Source organism: Pteronotus mesoamericanus, unplaced genomic scaffold (assembly GCF_021234165.1).
Source record: "Pteronotus mesoamericanus isolate MK-2021 breed Mesoamerican mustached bat unplaced genomic scaffold, CSHL_Meso_final contig_169, whole genome shotgun sequence".
Taxonomy (NCBI): Eukaryota; Metazoa; Chordata; class Mammalia; order Chiroptera; family Mormoopidae; genus Pteronotus; species Pteronotus mesoamericanus.
The window spans coordinates 21,255,438-21,281,990 of NW_026555068.1; the positions used below are offsets into that span (position 1 = coordinate 21,255,438).

Below are 26,553 nucleotides of genomic sequence, written 5' to 3' on the forward strand. Positions count from 1 at the left end.
CAAGAAACATCAGCCCGTTGCCCCACGCATCTGTCAACTCACTGGTTGCTTCTTGTATGTGCCCCGACCGGAGACTGAACCTACAACCTTGGTGCATTGGGACTAGGCTCTAGGCAATGGAGCTGCCCAGCTGGGGCCTAAAACTTGGACTTTTAATAATAATGTATGAAAACCTTGCTAACTGAGGTTTTTCTTACTAAACTCATGAAACAGGAAACAACTGCGTTTCCAGGTGTAGTTGGACATGGCTGCTAACCCGAAAGTGACTATGTTTCAAACATGTTGGTAGGAGGTTTGCGTTGGTCACAGGCAGCCCCCGTGGGCGGTGACCTGTGAGGGGAGGAGCGGGCATCACAGAGGCCCGGGGTTGCCGAGCTGTGTGCCAAGACCAGGCCACAGCAGCGTCAGGTGGCTGCCTTTAGGAATTCAAAGGAGGGAGTGTGACTGTTTTAGAGGAAAAAAATCATTTCTGGGTTCCTTTTAAGTGAGAAGAAAAGCCCAAGTTCACTGCAAAGCTGCTCTGAAAACACAGGTCATTTTATAGAAATGACGCAGCTTCTCCTGGGCTTCATCAGTCAGAGAACATGTGTGCACATAAATGACTGAAATGTGTGCCGTCATGCTTATTTAAGTTTAAAAATAGCCCCCTGAAGCAGGTTCAACTTGCACGAAATGAAAAATGACAAACTTGGGCTTCCCGAGCCTCCGACACACCTGAGCCCCCCGCCCCGCCCCCGCCCCACTGCTGGCAGAGCAGGCCGCCGGCGGCCCCCTGCAGACTCCCCCACCTAAGGGAAGTGGGCGGCCCGTGCCTTCTAACTGGCAGGCATGGCGGGGCGCCGCGGGCCAGCTTGTTTTGCTGGGACAGTATGTGGGAATTTGGACAGTGTGTTTGTGGGATCTGGTGACTCCACACTTCCTCCCCTTGCACAGGGTTGGCGAGTGCTCCTTTCCCTCCTGGGGTTGGCCGACTATCTCTGGTGCAGAGGTGAGGTGCGTTTAGCAGCGTGGGGCTAGAGTGTGCTGAGTGCTGTCCACCTCCCGTCCCTGAGCACATCCTCGGACGAGGGCGGCTGGAGCTCAGGAAGCTGGGAGCCAGAGAAGGAGAAGGAAAGGGGGTCAGGAGATTAGGGGAACGGTGATCCGGGCCTGCCTCTGCAAGGAGGAGGGCGACTGACATGCCGTGGGAAAGTTCGAGCCTGCTTGAGAAGCACAGGCAGATCTCGCAGCCTACCACTGCCTGTGGGGCTGGGTTCGAGGCTGAGCAATCCCCGGTTTTGGATGTGGGACCGAGGCAGGAAAAAACCCCCTCGGTCTGTTCTCTCATCTGCAAGGTGGCCGGCCCGTAGCAGGCGCTCAGTAAATGCTCCCCTTCCATCTTCGCTGCGCCTAGATGACATACCAGCCTCAGTTGTCACTGTGCTGGTCTTGCCCTGTGTTGACTCAGTTGGGAGTGAAGGGCCTCAGGAAGTTAACTTGTTACATGGCGAGCATAAATCGTGAACCTGAGGGTTCCTTGCGACGCTGTGACATTTACAGGTCAGCATAATGGGGGAGTCTAGGTGTCCTTTTAAGTATCCTGTCCATTGTCACTCAAAAAAAGTGGTCAGGAGGGTCGCCTGCGGGCTGCCCTTTAAAGGCCTCAGTTCGATCTCTCAGAGATCTGGTGTTGCTGGATATGAGACTCGATGGCCAGAGAGCCTCCCTCCAAGCCCGCCGGGCGGATGGAGAAGTGGCTCTGCACCTGTTCACAGAACGGGGCGGGGTGGCGAGCGGGCAGGGCAAGGTGCGTGTGGAATGTAAGTGCTGGGGCGGGGGGGGTCCCTTTTCCCATGGGGGATGTCGGAAAGGGGGGGGTCTTTCTTCCCCCCAGGACTGTGGTTCCACCTGCTGCTTTTTCCCCTAGAGATGGATTTAACATTAAAATCCAGCCAAGTCTTAACAGTCGCTTTAGAAGTTACTGGGTTCCCCTCCTCCTCCTCCCTCTCTGCTCTCTCCCCCTTCCCCTCCTCCCTCTGTCCCTCCTGTCCCTTCTCCCTGCCCCAGCCCCAGCCCCAGCCCTCTCCTTGGGGGGAATAAACAAAGGAATGGGATGGATAGTTACTTGACTCCTGTGGCCTATAGATGTCCATCTTCTGGATGGGGAGGAGGAGACCACAATTGATAAAGTTTGGGCCTTTTTGTCCCCCAGAAATCTTCCAGGATGTGATCTGCTTTTGCATTGAAATATGGGAATGGCCCAAAGTGACCCTCCCATCAAGGGTTCTTTTTTGTCAAATGCTGACAAGGGTTCTAGTCTGGGAAGCGGTGACACACAGATGCTGGCTGCGGTCCTGCCGGGCTGCCCCCGAAAGGAACGTGAACTTGCGTTTCCTAACTCAGCCCACGCAGGCAAGCTCAGGGGCACCGTGGCTGGTTCAGTGTGGCGGAATGTACCCATGGCCACTGATTCCACTGCAAGGCTCTGACTCACCGCTTTTTTTCTTTTTTCTAACTGGGAAACTGTATGACCACATTGAAAAGTGCAGAGCAGAAGAAACAGAAGGCCCATAATGCTCCCTGACTCACAATCTTATTCGCCGGTTTTCTGCACATTGGATTGGAATTATCTGCTTAGCTCATCCTTTTGCTTGAGCAAAACTGACGCCCCCACCTCCACCCCTAGTCTGCAGGTTATGTCAGAAGCCGAGAAGGCAAATGTGAAGTATTTTTTCATTTTCTGGTCCTAGAAGTAGGCACATGTGCCTGAATAACCCAGGAATTAAATCCGTGGCTTTGGAAGTAGGTTGATTTTTGTAGCACGTGCAGGCATTTTTGGGTCCGGTTATTACAAATGTGCTTCCCAGCACTCGGCTGCACTCCCTTGCCCCTCGTGGGCGTGACTGAGGTCCTGACACTGGTGTTTACATGCAGCGTTCTTGCTCGGGAAGAATGGTCACATGCGTGCACATCGGAAACGATTCTTTATGGGAATGTGATCATTTCATCAAGCAACACGTTTCAAAGCACAAATCTTGCTGCTTAGTCTCCACCACCCATTCCATTCCTTCGTTCTCTTCTCGTGGCAGTAGGGAGTATGCCTTACTATCAAGTGACAATGTAACCTTTTCACCTTTTTCACCTATGCCTTAAATTGGCACAGAACCCACATACTTCTACTAATTAGAATAGTAATAAGTATCTTGTCCTCATGGTACTTTGCCAAGAGGGTGGCTTTATTCAGGATTTACCCTGACTCCTCTGACTTGGATTTGACTGTTTTACCTCCATGTTTCCCAAAGTCCTGAGGATTGTATGCCACCAACAAATTAACCTAATCAAAGAATTCTTTAGCCAAAAGTTTCTTATCAAATCATACGCTAGAGCAGAGATTCCCAAAATGGGCACTGGGAAGTGGGCCTCCTCTCTGGAAGGAACAGGGTCACCGTGTATCCAAAGCTAAGCTTAATCACTTTCTCAGGCCTACACAACCCCTAGTCCTCTGTTTTTGATGAAATGGGACTGCTGTCTTCTAGTCCCCCAGCTCTGCCCTTCGCCCTTTCTCCTATACAGAGACACTCGCCAAATCCCCCTCATCGGGGCTCCATGCGTCCCCTGTCCACATTCTCCCCGCTCCCGCCAGCCTCTGCCCCAGCCCAGGCCCTACGTGGTGGTCGTTCCCAGCCTCTGCCCCCGCGCCGCCCCCACCCCCCGCCCCCGCCCCGTCCTGCTCTGCATGCTGCCCACACTCCTCACAGGCTTCTGGTCACAGCATGCACTGCTGGGCCACACCCCCAGAGTTCCTGACTCGGGGGACCTGGCGCAGGGCTGGCTAATTTGCTTCCTTAGCAGGGCCAGGGTGCCCCGGTCCTCCCCTGAGGACCTCAGCCTAGGGGAGCCGGCGCTCGCGAGATCCCAGGCTGCTGCCGTCTGTCCGCCCTGCCTTCCTCCCTGCTCTCCTGCTCTGGTCACTGAGGGCAGGCTCCCGACTCCTGGCTCTGTCTTACCCTCTGCGTCCCATCTTCCCTGCTGACTGCTGTGGGCCCCACTGAGCAGGGAGCGTGGGAGGGCAGAGCCGCTTCTGTAGAGAAAACTCTGAGCAGAGGGTCAGGAGGCCCCTGCGGACACCGGGCTGCCCGCCCCGCCCAGCAGCGGCAACCAGGTGTGGCCCTCGGCCCCTCTTCACCAGGCACACCTCTTACTTTTCTCAGCTTTGTCCTTCTTCCCCTGCTCTGTCCTTTAATCCTCCACCCCTTTGTTCTTCCTGCTTACCCATGATGCCCTGGGTCCTTGGGTGGCTTCCTGGGTTGAAGAGGTTTCTGAATCTTATAGTAAAGTCACAAAATTGCTTCTGAATTTTAATCAGAATAGTTTTTGTAGGAAAGATATTGGCTAAGAAGGACTGGGATTGTAGTTAGGGCACGTTATAGGGTGTCTGAGCAACAGTCTGCATATTCATGTTGTACAGGAAAGTTCATTTAACTAAAAATAACCCTGGACGTGGACACATGGTATCCTTATTTTGCAGAAGAGAAAATAGACTCAGAGATTAAATATTAATGATGCATGATTCTATTTCCATCTTTATATACACAAAGAATAGCTTCTTTGTCTTCTAAAGTAGCACATAGTAGTTAATAATTATATTTCGAATCATAGCTACAGGTGTTAGAAAATTTCTGCTAAGATAGAGAAGACTGTGTGAGGATTAGAATATATTATTGGGTGATATTAACTCCAGAAAATTATTAGCAGTTTTAGATCTAGAGTTAAATACATATGTGTAGCGCCTAGTAGATCCTGAAAAATGTATGTAAATGTATAAGCATAGAGAAAAGTCTAGAAGGGACTCACCAAACTGGTAACAGGGGCTGGTCATATGTTTTTATATGCTTCCATGTTATTAAAAAAATTTCACCATATAAATGATAACTTGGAGGGAAGGAAAGAGCATGTGGGAGGAGGAGTGAAGAATTCTAATTAAAAACAAGAAGCAAATGAATTCATCCAAACATGGCTGGCAGTCGTTGCCGTAGGAAAGGTCTCCACGTGGCTCTCCCCTGCCGCAGCCCAGTTGCTGTGGGTCCTGCCAGCAGGCCCGCTGCTCTGGGAGACCGAGCCCTTCGCCTCTTCTTCCTGGAGGCCTGCCGGCCTCCTTTCTTCAGACCTCAAGCCAGAAGCAGCCTCTCTGCCTTCTAAACAGGCTTCCTCGTCACACCAGAAGTCCTTTGTCAGAGCCTAATTTCCCCCAAGAGAATGTTTCCTGACCGTTGCACATGTGAAGGCCCTTCTCTGAAATTTAAAAACAAAAAAAAAAAAAAAAAAAAAGAATTGTAGGCTCAGGCATCACAGTAGTTGAACTTTTATTCGTCAGCCTCTGAAGAATGCTCCGCGTTCCTCTGGACACCCGGGCCCCTTGCAGTGTGTCGCTGGGCCCCGAGGGCGCAGCAGCTCACAAGGGGAGAACAGCTACCTCTTCTGTGGCCCAGGCCACTGGTCAGATGCTCTGGTTCAGAGCAGGCGTGCCCCCTGAGCCAGCAGGTGAGGACAGCGTAGAGAAGGGCACGCCGCGGTGCCAAGTCTGCACACCTATCAGTGCTGCACACCACACGCGCACAGACGGCTCTGCACACCCTGCGTCTTGTAGCTGCTGATCGTAACTGTTAGACGCTCTATGTGAACCCGAAGTTCCTAACGCATTGTAGTGCAGTTGGCAAAGAGAGATAACAGTGGAAATAATCTCAAAAAGAACATGGTCAACTCTAATTAAAAAAAAAAAAAATGGAAGAACAGAGAGAACGATATGGAAGTGAAACCAAGTGGTGTGTCGTTTCTGTAAGAGCCGACACACGGTCGGGCCTCGGTGCCACGCCCTGCACCTCGGCTCCTTCAGCCGCACTCTCTGGGCAGCCGCCCCGGGCCCAGGGAGCCGTGTGCAGCAGGCTGTCGGTTGTCCGCGCTGTCCTCTACTGGGCTCACCTGTCTGTCTTTTTCCATAGGGCAGTGATGGTGCTCGGAGGTCCCCGCTGCTTAATAGTGATGAGCCCTTGGAGTATTTCTACGACGATGTCAGAACCTTATACGAAGGTTTCCAGAGGGGCATACATGTGTCAAGTAAGCATCGTGCTGCGTTCATGTGGCTGACGCTCAGTGATGTCCATTCAGGAGGAGTGGTCCTTCTTCAGAAAGGCATATTTGCTCATTGTCTTTCGCCTATTTAGTACCATTCAAGCCTTCTGGTCCCTTCCCACAGCTTCTCCAGAGCGACTCCTGAAGCCCACTGGCCCCTCAACGTGGCCTGTGGCAAGAAAGTGGGTTCCATGGTCAAATGTGTTCTGCATGTCATGTATTTTATGGAGAGTCACATATATATTAGCTCATTATGGGCTGACTTTTCCTGCAGTTAGGACACCTCCTTAATTGGGCCCAGTCCAATATTTTTCAAACTTATTGATCAGGGGACTCATATTTTAAGAAATAAATACTGACACCCCAAGGAAACAGTGTTCCACCAGCAACACTTTGGAAATGGGACCACCCTTAATTACTGACGGTGGCAGCAGAGACCCCAGACAACCAGCGCCTGCCTCCCCTCCCAGCTCCTCTCTCTTCCAGGCTCCAGTCATGGGGGACTTCCCGCAGAGCCACCGCCACCTCTGCTCGCTGGTGACCAGGCCCCTCCCCCGCGACCCTAACGCCTCTTCTCTCCTCCAGCGCAGGGTGCTTGATGCGGTCTTCCTAATCCCATGAAACTCAGATCGCTTTTCACCTTTTCTATAAAACCTTCCTGGTCTATCAGTTTCCATCCCCTTCCTTTAAGTGAGGCATTCCCTCCTCACTGCCCACATCCTATACCTGTTTCTGTAAAAGCCACTTCAGGGTACAAAGGCAGTTACCTGGCCTTCTGTCCCATCAGCGGCTGCTCCTCGAACAGGGCGGCCGTCTCTTCCCTCAGCACCGATACAGCCTGGCGCACAGTAGGTGCTCCATTCATGTGCCCTCAGCGAAGGGGAGGGTACCCTCTGCTCCCCCACCCCTCTCTCTCTGAGGCAGCCTCTTTACTTTTGCTTGTTCCCTCTTCCTCTCTGGACGTGCTCCTTGGGGGTCCATGCCTTGTTATTTCAGTCTTTTGGCGATTAGCTTTTACCTTTGCCACAAGATCGTGACCTCCCTACAGGCCCTGGGCTGTTCTTGCTGTCTGTCGTCCCCAGTGTGTTGCACGTGATACGTGCTCCAGAGGGGCCTATGGTTTCAACTGGGCCCTGGCAAAGCGGGAGTGTCGGTTCAGGGCGTTTGCCCCAGTGCCCCTGTGGCAGGTTCGTTCAGCCCCTCTGTACCAGGAAGGCGAACTGACTTAGAGGTGGCTGAGGTTCTGAGCTCCTTCAGAGTTCGTATCAGGGTCAGGGTCTGTCGGTGAGAATAAATACAAGGTAGGTCAGCCTAAGGCGAGGGTGCGTGAAACATACGTACATATATATGCACGCCTCTGTGTGCGTGTATATGCTCTTTACCACGGCCACAAAGTATGTAGATATGTATATGTGCATACATGTTTTTCCATTGTTAGCAGAGGATGGGATCATCTGGGAGTGTAGTGGCTTAACATTGTGCTTCTGGGTGTCCCCTGACATAAACACAAATCATGTACCTTTTTGTTGGGGTTACTTTGTCTACTTGGAAAATGAAGGACTTAGATGACTGTTTCAGAGAATTTCAAGAAAAATAAGCTCAGTTCCTTAACTTGTCCTGATTGAAGGGAGCTGCTTTGCAGGCTATTCTACCCCCCACTCCAACCCTGCAGGACCTTTTTATTCTAAGCTTCCATTTTCCTAGGCTACCAAAAAACTAAACTTTTACAGGAGCACAAAAGCCAGCACCTAGGTAAGGTAGTTAGGGGTTGTTGAATCATGGGTGAGGCCATCCTAGAGTGTTTAAACCTCTAAAACTATCCTGGGAAGCCATCTGTGAAGGCTGAGTGCCCGTGTGCCGGAGTCCTCGTCCCTGCTGCACCGCCCCGTCCCCTGGGAGCTTTGGAACGTGCTGGGCCCAGGCCCCAGCCTGTCCCATTGTCTCCAGAGTGTTGTCCACAGGGCCTGGGCGCAGCGTGCGTGTTTACGTTTCCTGGGTGAGCCTGGGGTCAACGGCGCCATTCTGGAGCTTGAATCACAAACTTTTTCTGTAAAGAGCCAGGCAGTAAATATTTTAGACCTTTCGGGTCATTTGGTCTCTGTTTCGACTGTGCAACTGCAGCCTTAGATAATATGTAAATGCATGAGTGAGGCTGCCTTCGAAAAACAATAGTGTTTACAGAACAGGAGGCAGGCCTGATTTCCTGCCTTGGCCTCTGGCTATCAATTGCCAGCTTCTTGTCTTGAGAAATAAAGTAATATTATTTCATATGGCCAGTGTATTTTGTCATATTTGACCTGGTCTTTTTTTTTTTTTTTTTTTTTTTGGTGAGGTAAAATTGACATATAACATGGTGTAAGTTTCAGGTCCACCACGTAGCAGTCACCATAAGGAGTCTCGTTAAGAGCCATCAGCGCACAGAGTCACACGTTTGCTTTTCTGGTGATGAGGACTTTTAAGAACTGGCCTCAGCAGTTTTGAGTGTGCGGACAGTTTGGTGCCGTGTAGTCACTGTGCTGTGCGTTGCACCCCCAGGGCTGGCTGACTTGACCCTCGGCAGCCCGGTCTTTTTGATTCCAAATGTGAGTGGTTACATTTATTACTGTGCTAGCCTTCAGTGTGAATAATTAATGTGGGCTTTCTTTCTGCTTCTTAGGTGCCAAAGTTAGAGTCAGGACACATACTGATATTTCTTAACGTTTGTGTTTGCCTTCTCTCATTTTCTTCCTCTCCTGCCCTAATATTTAAGAAACAAAATAGAAAGAAACAAACAAGCAAAAATCAAACTGAAACCCAGGGAGAACTATTCCAGTCTGCAGCCGTCATGTCCACTCCCAGGACCATGGGAGTCTGCCCAGCACTTTGTGGACTGCGGTGGGATGCGGACTGAGACACTTATGCATGCTGTGCCCATTCTTTGTTTTTCTCCTTTTTCAGATAACGGTCCTTGCTTAGGCTCTCGGAAACCAGACCAGCCCTACGAATGGCTTTCATACAAGCAGGTGAGTTTTCTGGCTCTGTGGATGCCTTGCGCAAGCTGTAGCATGTCCGCTTGTCAGTTGTCAGAGCCACCGAGGCCTGGGCCAGAGGGTCCCGCAGGCTGTGAGTGCTGACGAGCCGGGCCAGCGGGGGCGCTGCAGCGGCCGGCCTGAGGCGCCGCGGTGCGGGGAACACTGGAGAGGCGGCTCCGTCGGGAGTGCGGCGCGCCTTACTGTGGGACTGACGTGGGTGCGTGGCGGAGTCGAGTGTAATCGTGAAGATAAAATTCTAGGAACGTGCTTGGGGCAGGCGGCTCTCTTTCCAGACCTGTTCAGGGATAGGATGACTCCCTTCCTATGGGAGAGATTTAGAAAAATTGGAAGCCCAGCACAGGGTAACCCTCCCATTTTATAGATGAGGAAAATGGGCCCCAGAAAGGCATGGGGCTTGCCCACAGTCACAGCTGGTTAGTGGCCAGCCAGGACCAGAGGTGTGGCCCGAGCCACCTGGCGTAGGGCTCCCCAGTGCATCACGGCCGGCTTGGGACTGGTGTGACGTTTAACTGCGGGGCAGCCGTGGACAGCAGCACAGACGTCCAGAGCTGACCGCTGGAGAGCGGGGAGCTGGGTGTCTTACCCCTGTCACTCTGCGGCCCCCACCCGTCCGTAGCCCCCACTGCTGACATGGTAGTTTCCGAATGGCTGAATGGCAGGGAGCAGAGCAGGTAGGCGCTGCTATCCGCTTTTATTTTTATCGTGATTACAAGAACCCCACGCGCAGATGCTGCTTCTCAGTCCACGTCGCGCCCACGGAGCCGCGGCGCAGTGGGTGTGTCCTCCCCGCTGCCTCTGTCTCCAGCGCGGCTGTCCAGGAAGGGGCTCCCTGCTCTGGGCGGGTCACCCCGGGGCACTGGGGGGCACGGGGGAGCTCCCTCCTTCCCTGCTTTGTGTGAACGTGGGGCCGGTGGCTGTGTGTTCCCGGGGGTGTGTGTGATCCCCAGGGCCAGCTCAGGAGTCGCACTCCTGTCCGCTCTAGGCCGGCACGCACATTGTCTCCCCTTCCCTTGTCCGAGGCTCAGCCGGTTGCAGAAGGCTTTGCTTGGGTCTCTCTTGAGAGAGGGCAAAGAGGCAAGGTCTGTGGAGTACCTTGCCTGTATGAGTGACAAGCTGTAGTTCAGGTGATGGAATGGATTTCACTGTTTTTATTTTGCCTTCCAAATCCAAATAGTAGTGTTCAAATAGTAGTTTTTAAGATCCCGCATTTTTGGATGTGGTGTAGAAACAGTGTATGTGTGTTGCACACGTAACATGGCATGATGGTCCTGGGGCCTCCCAGAGTGCTCAGGCGCGTTCTGGGTTACTCCGTGACATTCCGTACTGTAGATTTCATGCAGTAATACATTCCCACATAACTTCTGGTCTGTATCGGCTGGAAGAGAGAAGACATGTCCATTGCAGGCTGGATTTTTCAAAGCAGGTTGAAAATCCCTGGGGTTTCTGCAGGTGTCAATCCTCGCATTGTACATTTTGGTCAGGCTGGTGAACATAAAAATTGACTTAACCTGAAGTCAACTTTGGATTTGTGTGTCGAAGTCATTTTTTCACTACCCCAGCGATTCTGACCGGGGGGGCTAGCACCCCCTTTTGAAGAAGGGCACGGACCCTCTTTCTAGAGCTATAAACGCATGCGAGTTACCCTGCCGAGCTCTGCAGGCCCTGCAGGGTGCCCAGGTGCCCGCACCTCCAGTGCCGGCGACAGCAGTGAAACAGCCCACAGGCTGCGGCAGGGATTAGCCTGCTGCCGTCACTCCCTGTCGGCACCGGCGTCAGCTCTGGCTCCATGGGCAGAGTGACGATGGCCCCGTGTGCCAGAGCCAACCAGGTCCAGGCACGGCGGGGTGTGGCCGGGTCTCCCCTGGGTGCGGGCCGGGGTTCAAAGTGCTCTCGAGAACCCACCAACTGAGAAGAAAGAGATGAATTCCATATGCTAAGATTGAAAAAGGTTTTCCTAGTTAATTTGGGGTAGCAATGGGGAGGGGAGGGGGTCAAATATATAGTCCTGCCTAATTTTAGGATGCATTTTTGTATTATTTTTTACTTAAATTGTTACAAGTGTTCTAAGTTTGGTATGGTTTTCATAATTGTAATATTTACTGGCTATGTGACATTTTCCCAGAGATTTGCCATCATGTACTGAACTAGCCAGCCACTGGTCTTTTGTCCCCTAGAGTTTTGTGATTTGGGGTAATTTTGAAATATATGCCTTTGTACGTACCATTTTTTAAAGCTTCCTTTTAAAATTGAACTATTTCCTAAGAATAAATTATCAAGAATGGAATTGGAGAGCCCAATGATAAGAACTTGTTTCTTTTTTTAAAAAAAAGATCTCCCCAAAACATGCCGTTCCTATGTTTATACCAAATGACAAGTTTTGGCTGCCTTGCTGCTCTTTATAAATATAAAAAAAAAATTTTCGATGTGTGACTGTATTTCTCTTATACATTTATGAGATTTTGTAAAACCGCAGTAGTAAGAAGAGCTGGGCAGGAAACCCTTGCATGCAGTGGCCCACAAGCCGCTGCTCCCCTTGCCACAGGGACGCTGTGGTCGTCCCCCAGGGGTGGGCTCTGGTGATCGAAGCCTGTGCCGTCCAAAACAGTGTCAGGGCAGGAGCACCGGTCGGCTCCCACGCTGCCTCCCTGAGCCGCACTGCTTGCTGGCCGCACCCAGCAAGCTCTGTCCCTTGAGTCAGGCCTGACCCCGTCCCGGCTTCCCTTCCACTGCAGGTGGAGGACATGTCCGAGTGCATCGGCTCCGCGCTGCTGCAGAAGGGCGTCAAGGCTGCCTCGGATCAGTTCGTCGGCATCTTCGCTCAGAACAGACCCGAGGTAACCACCGTCGGCCCTGCCTGTTCCCGGCTTTGCGAGTTGTCAGGAGAGGGGTCGGGGCACATACCTCCCTCTGCTTGAGGTCAGATTTGTGGTTTGCTTTCTACCAAGAAGATGGCTTTGGGTCACACCTCAGAAAGTGACACATGTGAAAACCCGAACCAGGGCCTGATTTGCTGTTAGCCTTTGGGTGGGGAAAAAAAATTCACTTTTTAAAATTACTGGTTTTGTTTTTTTTAAGCTGGATTCCCAGACAAAATCTTTATAAACAGGTGACTAACAGTGTCTTTTGTGATTAGAAAAATAGTGTTAATGAATTACAAAGAAGCTGGGATACAGTTTGTCCAGCAGCAAACTCCTGTTTGCTTTCTGAAAGGTTTAACGCTTCCCTCTGATCAGGTCACTAAGTTGTCGACACCACGGACAGCAGGACAAGCACCTGTGGGGCCTTAACTTAGCCTCCCAGCCTGTTCAGCTCCCTGCCCCAGCTCGGGCGGCGCTTCCGTAAACCCTCCTGTTACCTGAATGTAAATAGCTCTTTTGGAGGCAGCGCTCACACTGTTAGTGAGCAAAGTCATGGCATAGCTGGCTTGGAAAAGTTCAAGCACCTGACTTGAAGAAACTGAGTTGATTCCTGGACCTACTTGTGTCCAAAAGGTGTGCTGGCTCAATCCATATGCTGCTGACTATTTTGTAAATTAGACTGATTTCTTAGTATTTTATGTCCCACTAAGGGAAGGATAGCATTTTCCACAGCTAGGGAATTTAATTTCTTTCATTTGAATTTAATTTCTTTTATTTGAAGAGAAACCTATTGAGATGAACACACCCAACATTTTTGTTTTAGGGAAGTTTTAAAATAACTCTACAATTAGGACACATTCCTTTGAGAAGTAATCTTCTTCCTATGTTTATGAGTTAGTTCAGCATGTGTTTATTGAGTACCTACTACATGCCAGGCAGTGAGCAAGGCACCAAAGTGCAACAGTGACTTGGATCCTCTCCATGAGGTACTGCGTAAAGAAAGCCTGCAAAGCTGATGCTTTCTCTGTAACATACCGAGTGTGGACAGAGGGCAGGAGGAGTATAGGAGCTCAGTCAAGGAGGACTTTCCGGAGGTGGCAGCTGAATGGAGTGTTGACAGGAGCCAAAGAAATGTTCTCAGCAAGCAGCATGTTCGTGTTGGGGAATGAGGCATTTTAACATGGGAACTTTAACATGAGAGCTTGGAGTCGCAGGAGAAGGGGCAGAGAAGAGAGGACCACTTGTACCACTGTGCTTGCTAAGGGGCTTGGGCCTCACCTCCCTGCTGGTAGATTGAAATTGGGCTCAAGGGGGAAAGAGGAGAAAAAGCAGCTGCAGGCCGAGAGAGGGCGCACTCCCTTCCCACGGCCACTCTGCCCCCGCCTGCCCGCGTGCAAGTCCAGTGGAGGGTGGGAGCGGCCGACGGACGGGACAGGGCCCTGAGGAGCTTGCCGCATTTGCCTTGTAGGCTGGTGAGTTGCTATGTGGCTTCTGAGATTGGAGGCCGGGTGACCAGTTACTACATCGCCTTTCATCATCCCTTTTCTGGGGAGACTGCCTGACGACTTTCCTGTTAGATAGTATGCCCCTGGCCCCATTCCAGGCCCTAGCGCGCACTGTGGCCAGACGGACCTTCCTCAGACCCACGGCCACTGTTTTGCTGAGAAACCCCCAGCGGCTGGGCATTGCTGGGACCAGGGCCGAGGGCTTGCCCCCACGCACCTCTGGCCTTCCATTTCCCCGCTCCCTGCATGGACCGCAGGGCCAGCCAGCTGTTCCTCCCTGCCTCTAATTCTGCAGTCCCCGCTCTGGGGGTCTCCTTTCCTTTCCCTTGTCTGTCCAAACTGTGCTGTTCTAACCAGGGACAGCTCAGTCACCTCCCCCACAAAGGTGGCCCATTCCTTTTAAGAAGGGGACTGGTGTTTTGTCCTCATTGTGAATGTCCTCACAGTGCCTGGCACATAGTAGTAGGTGTGCATGCAGTGAGTGAGCTACGTCCAGTGTTTGCGCCTCAGATTTTGAGTGTCGGCCCCCGTGGAGGGGCTCTGTGGTGATGTCTCTTTTTCTCTCCCCGACCCTCTCTGTTCTTAGTGGGTGATCATTGAACAGGGATGCTATGCTTACTCAATGGTGATTGTGCCTCTGTACGACACCCTCGGAACCGAAGCGATCACTTACATAGTTAACAAAGGTACATCTGTGGTGTTGGGTGGATGTTGGCCTCGTTACTGGATAGAGGCAGTGATTTACATTTGCTTGTACTTGATTTGATTGGGAGTTTATATTTAAATGTACAACTACCTTTCTATTTTAAAAAATGTAGTACTTAAAATAACCTTAGAATTAAAAAATTATGTAGTCAAGCTTTAATATTCCAGAGTGTATTACTCATTGTATCTCTTTCTTTCCAGCTGAACTCTCTGTGGTTTTTGTTGACAAGCCAGAGAAGGTCAACATGTTATTGGAAGGCGTAGAAAATAAGTTAACACCAGGCCTTAAAATCGTAGTTGTCATGGACTCCTACGGCAGCGAGCTGTTGGAACGAGGCAAGAAGTGTGGGGTGGAGATCATCAGCATGAAGGCCATGGAGGTGAGCCCCGCCACCCTGCTCCGGGGCGGTTGCCACTGCGGCCACACAGCCGCAGCCCGGGCCGGGGGCTCACCGCCCACGAAAGACCGAGAGCAGAGACCCTGGCTCGCACGAGGAGGTACTTCCCCGCGTGCCCAGCGTGAGGGCTGCGCCCCTCACAGAAAGCCCTTTCCTGAAGTGAATTGCAGTGCTCACCTGCTTATCCTGGAGCCCTGACAAGCCAGGAATGTGAGCTTGAGATTTAGGTGGAGATTTCCGTTTCTGTCTCCTCACTTACTTTGTCTCTAAAGCAGAGCCAGGGATGGACATCTGCCTCCTTTTGTCCCCCAAGTTGCTTTTGTAGAGGCCTAGTGGATTTACAGCAGAGATGTTTGATTCGGTTTATTTTCATATTAAATTTCTTCAGATTCATGTTCAGCACAACTTTAAAGGTAACCATTCTAGGAAAACGAGCATGGCTCCTATTTAAACTGGTGGCTTGACATCGGTCCCATAAGGAGCGGATCTCCCTGTCGGCCTTGGGTATGGCTCAGCCCCTCGGAGCTGTGGGGGGAGGGTGTCATGTGTGCACATCGCAGGCAGAGTTAGGCTCCGTGGAGTCAGCAGTTCTGTTTCTGAAAACGTCATGCGTTTTCCTGGAACAGTTATAAATAGGGGTTTAAAATTTATTAATAGTTTTCTATAAAGAATTTGAGGCTATAAAGAAGGATTTATAAAACCTTTCCTGGGAAACCTAGAAGCAACAGTGCCTTCTGCCACACACACACACACACACACACGCACGCGTGCACGCACACGCGCACACACGCACACGCGCACAGATACAGCAGCGCCTGATGCTGACAGCGTGGGTTCGTGAGAGCCAGCAGGCATGCTGTGCTGGTCAGCGGGCCTCAGTTTCTCTTTCTGTTGCTTCCAGCCCCTTTCACAGTCATGTGATCGCTTTTTCCCCTCCTTCACTCCCTTTCCCTGACCACCCCTCAGCACAAACACACAGAAGTTATTGTTGTCTTTGTTGACTACAATATGATAAAAAAGTAATTTTAAGATTAAAAAATGTAGATGCGTGAATGAGGATTATAATATAAAGTTTATATTAAAATCTTCATTTATAAAAGACATTGCTTTACCCTTACCTGTGTAATATGATTCGTACGTTGTTTTTAAAAAAATTATAAGCAAAAGATTAAGGGTTTAAGAAATGAATCTTTTGGCCTTGTAAAACCTTATGTTTATTGTAAAAATTGTTAAGTATGTTTCTGGTTGATGCCTCACATCTCTGTTGGTCTCACTGTTCACTTATCTTTATCTTTTTAAAATTTAAGTATGGTTGGTATACGATATCATATTTTATTAGTTTCAGATGTACAAGATAGAGATTGGACATTTTTATACCTCATAATATGGTCTTCCCACTAACTAGTAATTATCCATCACCACACAGACTTATTTAAAATTAGCTTTATGGTTGATCTTGTGATCAAGTTTATATTACTATATACTTATGTGGGATCAAAAATATAAACATTGGCATTTGAAATTTTTGCATTTTTCCTATTTTATTATAAAAAATTTAAAACATGAAAACAAGTTGAAAGAAGAGTGCAGTAGACTCCATGTATCCACCAGGAGTCTGCAATGACCATTTTAGTGCATTTGCTTCATCACACAGCAGTCCCTCCCTCTGTCCCTCTGTTCAGTCCTCAGTCTGTCTTTTACTGGATACATTTTCAGGAGGTTGCAGATTTTATCACCCTCAAATGCTGCAGCATGCCAATCATGAACTAGAACTCAGCTCCTTCTGTTTATGGTCCTTCTTTTCCTGGCATTTGGAACCTAAAGATGGCAACTTGTCACAATCACCCTACTTTTTTCTTAGCGGCATGGGGCAGGTTTCAGGCAGTGAGACTGTCCTGGCAAATAGTGCACTAGCGGGGCCAGTGTTGTTCCCAATAAATTGGAAGGTAGATTGCATATCACTATTGGTTTATTTCATTTATCATCAATTTTAGAAGAACTGGAGATCTTGAGAAGTTATGTAAGAATTTTGAATAGATTCGTGGGAATTTAGATGGATAAAGGTGATTTTGAAAAACATAGGTGGAATTCTCTTTGCTTTACCTCTTAGTTGGCTTCAGTTTGGACATTAGCATGCCTGTGTTTCATCAGTGATCTGTTGTATATATAACTTAAAATGTAATTAAGACTAAAGACTGTTTAAAACTGTCTGCTGGACAGAAACTCACTGAGCCTTGAGCACACCCGTCTAATATTTATTTAATTCAAGGCATGCTTGCTCATGTGCTCACTTGAGCTGTTCAATTTTAATAGAAAACGAGTATAAATAGTTCACCTCAACAATTAATAGATATTAAAGTTGCCACAGAGACTGCCTCCCGCAGTAAACTGAACAGCGTAGAGCGAGCCCTTGGTGGTGAGGTGCTGGGAAATGCTGCATCTGCCGGATGAACCTGCCGCTCTTCTCCTTCGCTCCCATCCGCAAGAGACCTTAGATCTTTGTCATGGCCTCTTTTGTGTCGGCGGTCCCCAGTCCTTCCTCTGCTCCATGTGAGGAGAACAGATGTCTGAGCCTCTGAAATGGCTAGCATTTAAAGCTGGCTGAGGCCGCGTTTTCTCTCCGGATTGAAGATGCCAGTTATACAGAACCGGGCAATCACATATCTCACTTTGCTTTGATTTGGGGACGTGCTGAGCATCTGTGGTTCTGTGATGATAGCGAAGAGCTGGGCTTTGTGAAAGGCCAGAATAGGAAGAGAGGGTGGGGACAAGAAGTCCATCTAGAAGACTTTGGTTCTTGTCTTTTGAATAAACCCTATTTTAAAGTCCAGTCTTAATACCATTTCTATCGTCTTGTATAAGAGAAAAGACAACTGGAAAAAATGGCTTCCTAGAGCGATGGGTAAGATTTTTGGTCCCGGTTTAATGAAGTTGCCAGAGTTTATTTAATTGGAAATTTATACTGTCTTTGAGCCCTTATACTTATACTGTCAGCAAATCCCACAGTAAATTCAGCCTGACGTGTCTTGATGTGACCTTATTCTTTACATTTAAAAAATGTTTCTATTTAAGATTTTTTTTTTCTCTTCTAATTAAGGACCTGGGAAGAGCCAACAGAAAGAAGCCCAAGGTAAGAGGCCATGTGAGACCCTGCCACAGCCTCCTGTGTCCAGTCTCCTCTGAGACAAGTGGAAAGCTTGGGGTTTCTCCTCTGATTTTTATTGCCTTTTTTTTTTTAAATGTGCTGTAGCCTCCAGCACCTGAAGACCTTGCAGTGATCTGTTTCACGAGTGGAACTACAGGTAAGTTTCACAAGGGAGTTGCTGCTAAGTGGTATCCGAGAGTGTTTAACCCCTTTTTGGGATGACTTATTGAACTGTAGATGGACTGAAGGCAGAAGAGACGGAAGTGGTTCAGGCACAGTCTTCCCGTCACTCTGTAAGACATGCTCAGAATCACGTATGTCACGTATTTCCTCAAGCATTAATGGAAGGCGCCATTTCCTCCATCTTCCTGAGGCAAGCTGTATCAGTAATTTACAGAAATACAAAAAAACTCCTGGTTTTCCTCCTCTTACTGCCACACACCCTCTGAAATGTCCCCACTTAATAAACAGTGTTGAAGATACTAAGTTTCATTTAAAGGATGGCAGATCACTCCGGAATTTAGTGTTACTCAACATTCAACTTTCCGGGTATACCTAAACCAGAGGCATTTTAGACCGTGATTGATACGCAGGATTGCTGGGCTTGTTTTCCATGTGTCATTCCTGCATGGAGTCGCTGTCCTCTGACTTCGTTCTGCTCCTTGTGTTCCTCAGGCAACCCCAAAGGAGCCTTGATCACCCATGGAAATATAGTGAGCGATTCTTCGGCTTTTGTGAAAATGACGGAGGTAAATTTGGGGGATGTTGCCATCTTTCTTCACATCCGTTGGTTGCCGTTCAGCCTCAAGAAGGAAAGTGGTAAAGGAAGTTCCCCGATGCCTAGTCCACGCTGCACGTGGACTCTCTGGGGTGGAGAGAAGATCCGAGCCTTCATGCTGTTCACTCTCCTTGTTCCCCTGTGGGCCTGCTCTCTAGCCCCTGCTCTGACTGTTAGGTGCAGGGCAGGTAACATTTATTACTACTTTCCTACAGTGAAACTTTGCTGCCTTGCAAGTACTGTCAGGAGAGGACAGAGAAGACATGACTCTCTTCTGCTCTTCCCTGCTCTTAAGTTGGCAATGAAATGTTAAATGGTGCGGAAGGTTTTTAAATTATTATTGTTTATTACGGTCGGTTTGACTTCCATTTTATGAGAGGGACTAAAGCATCGACCTGCAGCTGCTACCCAGGTGTCTCAGTCTCCATGGGCTGCCATAGCCAGACAGCACAGGTCCAGTGGCTTAAACAGCAGACATTTATTTCTTCAGAGTTCTGGAGGCTAGAAGTCCATGATCAAGGTGGCAGCAAATTCAGTGTCTGGTGAGGGCTCTCTCCCTGGCTTGCAGGCAGCTACCCTCTCACTATGCCTCGCCTGGCCTTTCCTCTCGTGTGCAAGGAGGATGGGAGAGGTTTCTGGCGTCTCCTCTTCTGACAACACCAGTTGTTTTGGATCAGGGCCCCACCCTTGTGACCTCACTTAACCTCAGTTACCCCCCCCCGCCCCCTCTCCAAATGTAGCCGTATGGGGTTAGAGCCTCCATGTTATGAATTGGAAGGCGGCGGGGGGCGGGGGGGGCGGGGGGGGGTGTGATGTGAGGCAGCCCCTAGCACCAAGGGTATGTTTCCAACGTGCCTTTTAGGGAGTTACCACAAACGGGATAAGGCCTTGCCCTCAGACCCTTTGTGCACATCGGACACCTTTCTGCCTGTCTCTGGGTGGACGTGGCCTGTGGCCAGGCTGTGCTGCAGAGCGGGGCAGCGGGCGTGTCTGGGGGCTGCTGCGGGCCCCCCTGGCTTTCACTCCTGCTCACGCTCTCTTGGGTCCCGGGGTGCTTTCTTGGTGTGAGCTTTCTAAATGGCAGTCAGTATGTCATACCTTACCAAAGTAAAATTTTAATTTTCTAATTGGCTTTCAAAGAAAACTTAAAATGCATTAGTGGCTCATTGAAGCAAATGATTATAGAACTCTGATTAAAATATTCCATTGCCAGGGGCATTCACAACTTTATCAAATTTCTAATGATGCCAATGCATATTATTTGTTACACTAACTCAGAAAATTGAAAACTGTAGATTTTATTGAGTCTGATTTCTCATTATGTAACAGTTTGCCACAGAGAAGTACTGGTTGCGATGCAGACCACACTTGCCTAAAATTAGCCCCGGATTATGACATGTTCAGGCTGCATGAGGTGCTTCTGGGACTCCGGCATTTATTTGCTCAGGCCTGTGCTCTCACCCATTTCCCCCTTCCCACGAAGGATGGCCCAGCTTCGGGGAGGGGCAGCAGGGCTCCGTAGGGGGCGCGCCCCAGGCACCCACCCGTGCTGTCCTCTCAGTTGGGGTGAAGCGGCCGCTGTTGGCAGCCCCTGTGTTGGCCGGCACTCTTTATGTCGGTAACGTGAACACTCCACGCAGACCCTCGCTGTGCTTGGCCATAAGGAGAGCCCACTGAGAGCCACGAAGTGGAAGCCAGATGTCCAGACCTAACCGAGGCACAGACCTATGGCAGTCAGCGTTTCCTAGGAAACCCTGGTGCCAGATCAGAGCTGGCATTAGACAAACTGGGCTATTTTTCGTGGGTAAAGGTGGGCTTTATGGTAAAGACGTTGATCAAAGTAAAATACTCCAGATGCACTTACGCTATAGATAAAAGGAGCTTAGAAATCCAGTTTTTCTTATTTTCTCTCCCACTCCCCCTTACAACATAAAATGCTCTCTTATGTTGGACTGGATGTTACATTTCCACAACCTAAAATGCTGTCTTAGGCTGAACCGGATCTTATGTTTCTTACCTTTAGGTGTGATTTAGCTTGCTGGGTAGTGGGGCGCTGTAACTTTTAAATAATGAATGATTAGAGCACGGGAAACTTTAACACCCCAATTTGGGCAAAATTTTCCTTATTTTGACAAACATGCTAAGTGCACTTACTTTGTCGTTTCCACGACCTTCTGTGTCGTTTCCACGACCTCCACGCCTTTGAGTAATTAAAACATTGTTTTTCACTTCATTCCTTGGTGAGGAATAAGCGCAGATCATGAGCAAAGCCATTGCTCCTTAGTGTTCAGGTATCACGTGCTCTAAACAGCGTGGAAAGCCATGGGTTGTAACACCTCTCCACCTCGCTGGTGTCTTTGCTTGCAGAACACTGTCAGCCCCTCTCCAGACGATACACTGATCTCTTTCTTGCCTCTCGCCCACATGTTTGAAAGAGTTGTCGAGGTAAGGCATCAAGCTTTGTGTTTCTGTCTTGTGTGTCTGTGCTCTAAGTTGTTGTGTTTTACAGAAAATGCTTGTCCTGAACGGCAGTGACACACACATTTCGTACTTACCACTTGCACACATGTTCGAACGGCTGATGTTGGTAAGTCTGGTGCGCACGCCCTCTCCCCACACTCAGTTCTTGCCGAGCTCCGTTTTATAAATGGGGCTAATTATCTACCCAAGTGTCGCTTTTTTCCTGATCTTTTTTCTTGATCTGAATACTTGAACTTTAATCATTCATTTTAAAATTAGAAGCTCAGGCTTTTGAATGATATGACTGTGGACATGATTCCAGAAAGATTAACTGTATAAGTAGAAATTTTATAAATACCATCCGACAAAACCTAGTGAAGCTTCTGCTCTGTGAAAAGTCTCTATTTTTGATTGTGGTTGTTCATAAATGCCCATGTTCGCTTAAGACTAATTCTTTCACCAAAATTCTGAGTGACCTTGGAAAAGCAGGGTGCTCTTGAGCTGCCCTTTGCCGGGGCTCCGTGTACCCAACTGTGTGACTCATTTGAAAGCTGGCCAAGAACCGCCTTCTTCCCTTGTTGGACAATTCTGGATTGTATATTTATAGGAAAAATGATCTCCATTCATTCATTTAGAAATATTTAATGAGCACCACCCACATGCCACACCCCATGCTGGTGTTGGCCACAGAGAGGTGATTAATAGAGGGTCCACACCCCTTGATTGGCTGCCTGCAGCCCTGTAGGATTTATTCACCCCTTAAGGACTGGGAGTCATTAGATCCCATCTTCTCTTTGTTCCTTCTGCTTTCTGCACACCTCCGGAGAATTGGTGAGCTTACCAAGTGATGTCAAAAGAGTTGATAATGGATCATATATACCTGGTGGTAGTCTTAGAAGTGTGCCTGGGAGGCCAGCCACACTCAAAAAAGCCTCTGAACTTTAATTTTTAAACAATGAACCCTGGTGTGCCTTTCTAGTGGTTTCTGCTTTCAGGCCTGAGACTATGTGTACTTCCGTTGCATCATCTTTTTGAATCTTTTTTTTTTTTTTAAGTCCTCACTCAAGGGTATATTTGTTGATTTTTAGAATGAGAGGAAGGGGGAGGGAGAAAGAGAGAGAAGCATCGATCGGTTGCCCCACGTTTGTGCCCAACTGGGGATCAAACCCGCAACCTTTGGGCATGTGGGTTGATGCTCCAACCAACCGAGTCACCCAGCCACGGCTGAATCTTTCTTTTTGAAATTTGAAAGACGCGTACCATTCGCCAAGTGCATACAGCACTTGCATCCAGCAGTTTGCATCCAACAGAGAAACAGTCATGCAAGAGATTACTGCTGAGGAACAAGCCGTGCTCCTGTGAGAGGCCCTAGTGTCTCAGCCATGACACACCCCGTGGCTTTTGTGGAAGTTTTTAGTTAGAGTCAAGGAAGGGATAAGCTAGGGCTATGGGTAAGTAGCTAAGTTTTTGTTTTGAGAATAAATTAGACCTAAAGCTTCTGGAAGACTAAAAATATTTGGATCATATAATACCATGTCATTCAGTCGACTGATGATTTATCATGAAGCTAAAATAGCAGAGCCTCTGTGATCCTCACCAGAGCCAACACGCTCTGGTTTATGGCCAGGGCTCAGTGACTGAGGAACAAAGGAACAGTCTTTGTTTAAGCTGCCTACAGCTGAGAACTTTAAGATCTCTAGAAACTGCTCTGATATGCTAACACGGGAGCCTCTTTGTCCCTGTGTGTCCTGTGACGCCCTCTGCAGCGCTGAAATGCTGGTCCTGTGTATGTTTCCCTCCCTAGTGTGTGATGCTGTGTCACGGAGCTAAGATCGGATTTTTCCAAGGAGATATCAGACTGCTCATGGATGACCTCAAGGCGCTTCAACCCACGATCTTCCCCGTGGTCCCGAGGCTGCTGAACCGGATGTTTGACAGAGTGAGTTCCAAGCACAGCGCAGAGGGCAGAGCGTGGGACCTCGCATCCGAGCTGCGTTCAAGTCAGGCTCGGGCAGCGCCTTCTGCGTGACCTTGGGCAGTCCTCCTCGTCTCACCGAGCTGGGGTGTGCAGCTCTGTGGAAGCAGAATGCATTCACCTCACAGGGTTGCTCTGGAGGGTTATGAGAGAAACCACAGGGGCACCTAACCTGAAGGCATGATGGTGCCCCTGAGTTTTCTCTCATAACCCTTCAGAGCAAGATGGGAGGTTGTTTTCTTCCTTCCTTCCCTCCCTGCCTCCCTTCCATCCTCCCTTCCTTTCTCTCTCTCTCTCCCTTTCTTCCTTCCTTTCTTTCTTTCTTACTTTATTTATTTTTAGAGAGAGTGGAAGGGAGGGAGACAGAGAAGGAGAGGACCGTGGGTATGGAACGTCAATTGGCTGCCTCTCGCGCTCTGCCACTGGGGACCTGGCCCACAACCCAGGCTTGTTCCCTGATTGGGAATTGAACCGGCGACCCTTTGGTTTGCAGACCGGCACTCAATCCACTGAGCCACACCAGCCAGGGCCATTTTCTTTTCACAATTAATTCTTTGCGCCTCCATTTCATCATCTATACAATGGACTGCTGCCCCTTCCCCTGCTGAGTATCTCATAAAGTCGCTCTTTGCATCACAGAATAATAGCTATGAAACGGTTTTATAAATTGGAAAGGTCCATGCACATGTGAAATATTACTCCCGTAAGCACCTTGCAAGAAGTGTCTAACTCAAACCAGGGACTGCGCGGGCCCCCAGTCTGAGGGGCCATCCCAGCGGGGCCGCGCGGCCAGGGCCCAGCCAGCGTGTGGCCTGAGCTCTCCGCAGTGAGCCTGGGCGGGGCGCTCTGTGCTCGGCAGCTGGCGGCATGGCTTCTGCCTTCTGTGAGAACCTACTCATGTCTAATGGTGATGTTAGGGGAAAAAACTTAGAGAAAGAGCTCTGTTGAAATATAATTCACATTCTATACGATTTACCCATTGACGTGAACAATGAAAAGGTTTCAGTACATTCTTAGAGTTACACAGCCACCCCCACAGTCCATCTTAGAACATGTTGGCCACCTCAGAAGGAACCCCTTTTCCTACCCTTTGGCTGCCATCCCTGCTACCCACCTTCACCACTAAGGAAGAGCCCGTCTGTTTTGAATCTAGAGATTTTCCTATCCTGGACTTCGCTATGAATGGTGTTATGCACTATGTGTTCTTTCGTGACTGGCTTCTTTCACTTAACATGTTTTCAAGGTTCTCCCACGTTGTAGGACGAATCCATACTTCCTTCCTTTTAAGAGCCGAGTAATACCCCACCGTATGGATATAACACGTTTCATTCATCCACTCATCCATTGATGGGCATTTGAGTCGCTTCCACTTTTTTGGCTATTACAAGTAATGCTGCCACGGTTTCTGTGCGGACGTGTGTCTTCGTCTCCCTTGGATAGACCCCTGGGAGCGGAATTGCTGTGTCATGTAACCGTGTGCTTCCTGAAGCCGAACCACAGAGCATTTCTGCAGCAGGGCGGGGGCTCCAGCGTCCCAGATCTTCACCAGCACCTGTTACTGCCCCCTCCCCGACTCTAGCCATCCCAGTAACTGTGACACCCTCTCCTGTCTTGACTCGCCAGATTTTTGGACAGGCAAACACCACGCTGAAGCGGTGGCTGTTGGACTTCGCCTCCAAGAGGAAAGAGGCCGAGCTGCGCAGCGGCATCATTAGGAACAACAGCCTGTGGGATAAGCTCATCTTCCGCAAAATACAGGTGACAAGTAGACCCACACTATTGTTTGCCACGTAAGCTAACTGGGGTTTCACGTTTTCTATGAGGGCTTGTTTCAAGATGTATGAGGACGAGAGAGAATGACACATCTTTATTAATTCTGGACAAAGCCACCGCATAACCTCAGGATCCAGATAAATCTGGACAATATTGTAGCTATGGAGGGCAGGAGGGGAATCAGGATATTGTAGCCTTTCTCATTCTTCATTTGGTTTTACTTTTCTGGAACAAGACTACACTCTTGAGGTAACTTTGTAGGCATGAGTGATAAAGAATAATATATTATGTCTACAAAAAATGCCAAAAGTATGGTAGTTGCCACAAATCCACCACACTGTTGTTCTGGTTCCTTAAGCTACCAGCAAGTGCAGATGCTGGCTGATGTCCCTACTGGCGCAGAGCAAACGGTATAGATTCAGGTGGAATGAAACCAAACCTCAGTCAGGCGCCCCTCTTGCGGACGCCGGCGAGTTCCTGGGCCTCGCGAGCCCCGCCAGCCTGCAGAGGAGGAGCTGGGGTAGGGAACGGTGCCGGGAAAGCATCCTCGAGGAGCCCGCCGACTCCAGCCATCTAACCCGCCTCCCTCCTTACGTCCCCTCCGTCCCCCCAGGCGAGCCTGGGAGGCAAGGTCAGGCTGATGGTCACGGGAGCGGCGCCCGTGTCTGCCACCGTGCTGACGTTCCTGCGAGCTGCGCTCGGCTGCCAGGTGAGCAGCCCGCTGCGTCCACGGGCCCAGGCTTAGCCGTGCCCGTTCTTCTCTCCAGAAGTCACTCTGATGCCCCCGTGTTTGTGCCCCCAGTGTGTCCTGTTCTCGAAGGCAGGGCACCAACCACGCCTTCAGAGGCCGGCATGAGGGGCTGGGATGGGCCGTATGTGACCGCCAACCCACTCACCGGGCAGAGAGCCTGTCAGAGACAGGCGGAGAGGCAGCAGAGCCTGGCTGATACACAGGGCCTGTGGGGACAGAGCCTTGCCGGGCAGCTCGGGCGCTGCGGTCCTTCCCCCGCGGCAGGGTCCCCCTCACCTGTCCGCAGGATGCTGAGTAGAAAATGGATGTGGCTGGGCTGGGCCTGGTGTGAGGGGAAGGTGTTTGGGTGCTGTGCTGAAGCGCAGGGTAGTACCGAATGAATTTGCCAAACAAAATTTGAAAAGAGGTTCCACCGCAGTTGGCCCTCACTCAGGAGTTAGAGGAGCTTAATTACTTGAATGCCTCCAGCAAAGGTGTCCCCTTCCTAACGACATTTCATTTCTCGGCGGCCCAGTTCTACGAAGGCTACGGACAGACCGAGTGCACAGCCGGCTGCTCCCTGACCATACCCGGAGACTGGACAGCAGGTGCGACGGACGGGCGGGACAGTCCTTACGGACCCCTGCCGTTCAGGCTGGGGCTGAGTGCACCGAACTGGTTTATTCACCACCTTCAACAAGGGCTGCATCTCAGATGACTAGGCCTTGGGGTGCCCAGTCCCCTAAATCAGGGAGCCGTGTGGCAAATGGGGCAGGTTGGGGGATGGCTGTGAAGCTCTGACCGTGAAGCCAGGCGGCTTGACCAGTCAGACTGGTGCAGGTCCGTGGGCGGCGGCTGTGAGAGGTGACACCTTTATCGGCGCTGCAGGCCATTTGGCCCGGCTGAGCTTTCAGTAATGGGTTGGGATCCACTGATTTGCTGGTAAACTTTAATTAAATTTACACTGTGTGCCGTGCTAGATGTTCAGACTACGGAGAAAGATACATGCAGGTCCTTTTTCCTAAAAGGACAAAGTGGAGACAAACAAAAATAATTGGTTGAGTACCTGTCAGGGAAGAGGTTCCT

At 49.8% G+C, this 26,553-nt stretch overlaps 1 protein-coding gene across 7 annotated transcripts in view; it reads left to right on the plus strand.

The window, feature by feature from the left end:
• The window catches only part of ACSL1 (acyl-CoA synthetase long chain family member 1), a 55,145-nt gene that overhangs the window by 22,702 nt on the left and 5,890 nt on the right, over positions 1 to 26,553 (plus strand). For 5 of the 7 annotated variants that reach the window (XM_054566169.1, XM_054566170.1, XM_054566172.1 and 2 more), the window contains 14 exons: positions 5,979 to 6,093; positions 9,046 to 9,110; positions 11,873 to 11,974; positions 14,090 to 14,189; positions 14,410 to 14,588; positions 17,704 to 17,736; positions 17,857 to 17,908; positions 18,427 to 18,500; positions 20,897 to 20,974; positions 21,039 to 21,116; positions 22,794 to 22,928; positions 24,588 to 24,722; positions 25,351 to 25,446; positions 26,003 to 26,075. In XM_054566169.1, the coding sequence (XP_054422144.1) occupies positions 5,979 to 6,093; positions 9,046 to 9,110; positions 11,873 to 11,974; positions 14,090 to 14,189; positions 14,410 to 14,588; positions 17,704 to 17,736; positions 17,857 to 17,908; positions 18,427 to 18,500; positions 20,897 to 20,974; positions 21,039 to 21,116; positions 22,794 to 22,928; positions 24,588 to 24,722; positions 25,351 to 25,446; positions 26,003 to 26,075 (1,315 nt within the window). The remainder of the gene's footprint in view (positions 1 to 5,978; positions 6,094 to 9,045; positions 9,111 to 11,872; positions 11,975 to 14,089; positions 14,190 to 14,409; positions 14,589 to 17,703; positions 17,737 to 17,856; positions 17,909 to 18,426; positions 18,501 to 20,896; positions 20,975 to 21,038; positions 21,117 to 22,793; positions 22,929 to 24,587; positions 24,723 to 25,350; positions 25,447 to 26,002; positions 26,076 to 26,553) is intronic. The other 2 variants (XM_054566174.1, XM_054566175.1) reach the window with 2 other exon arrangements.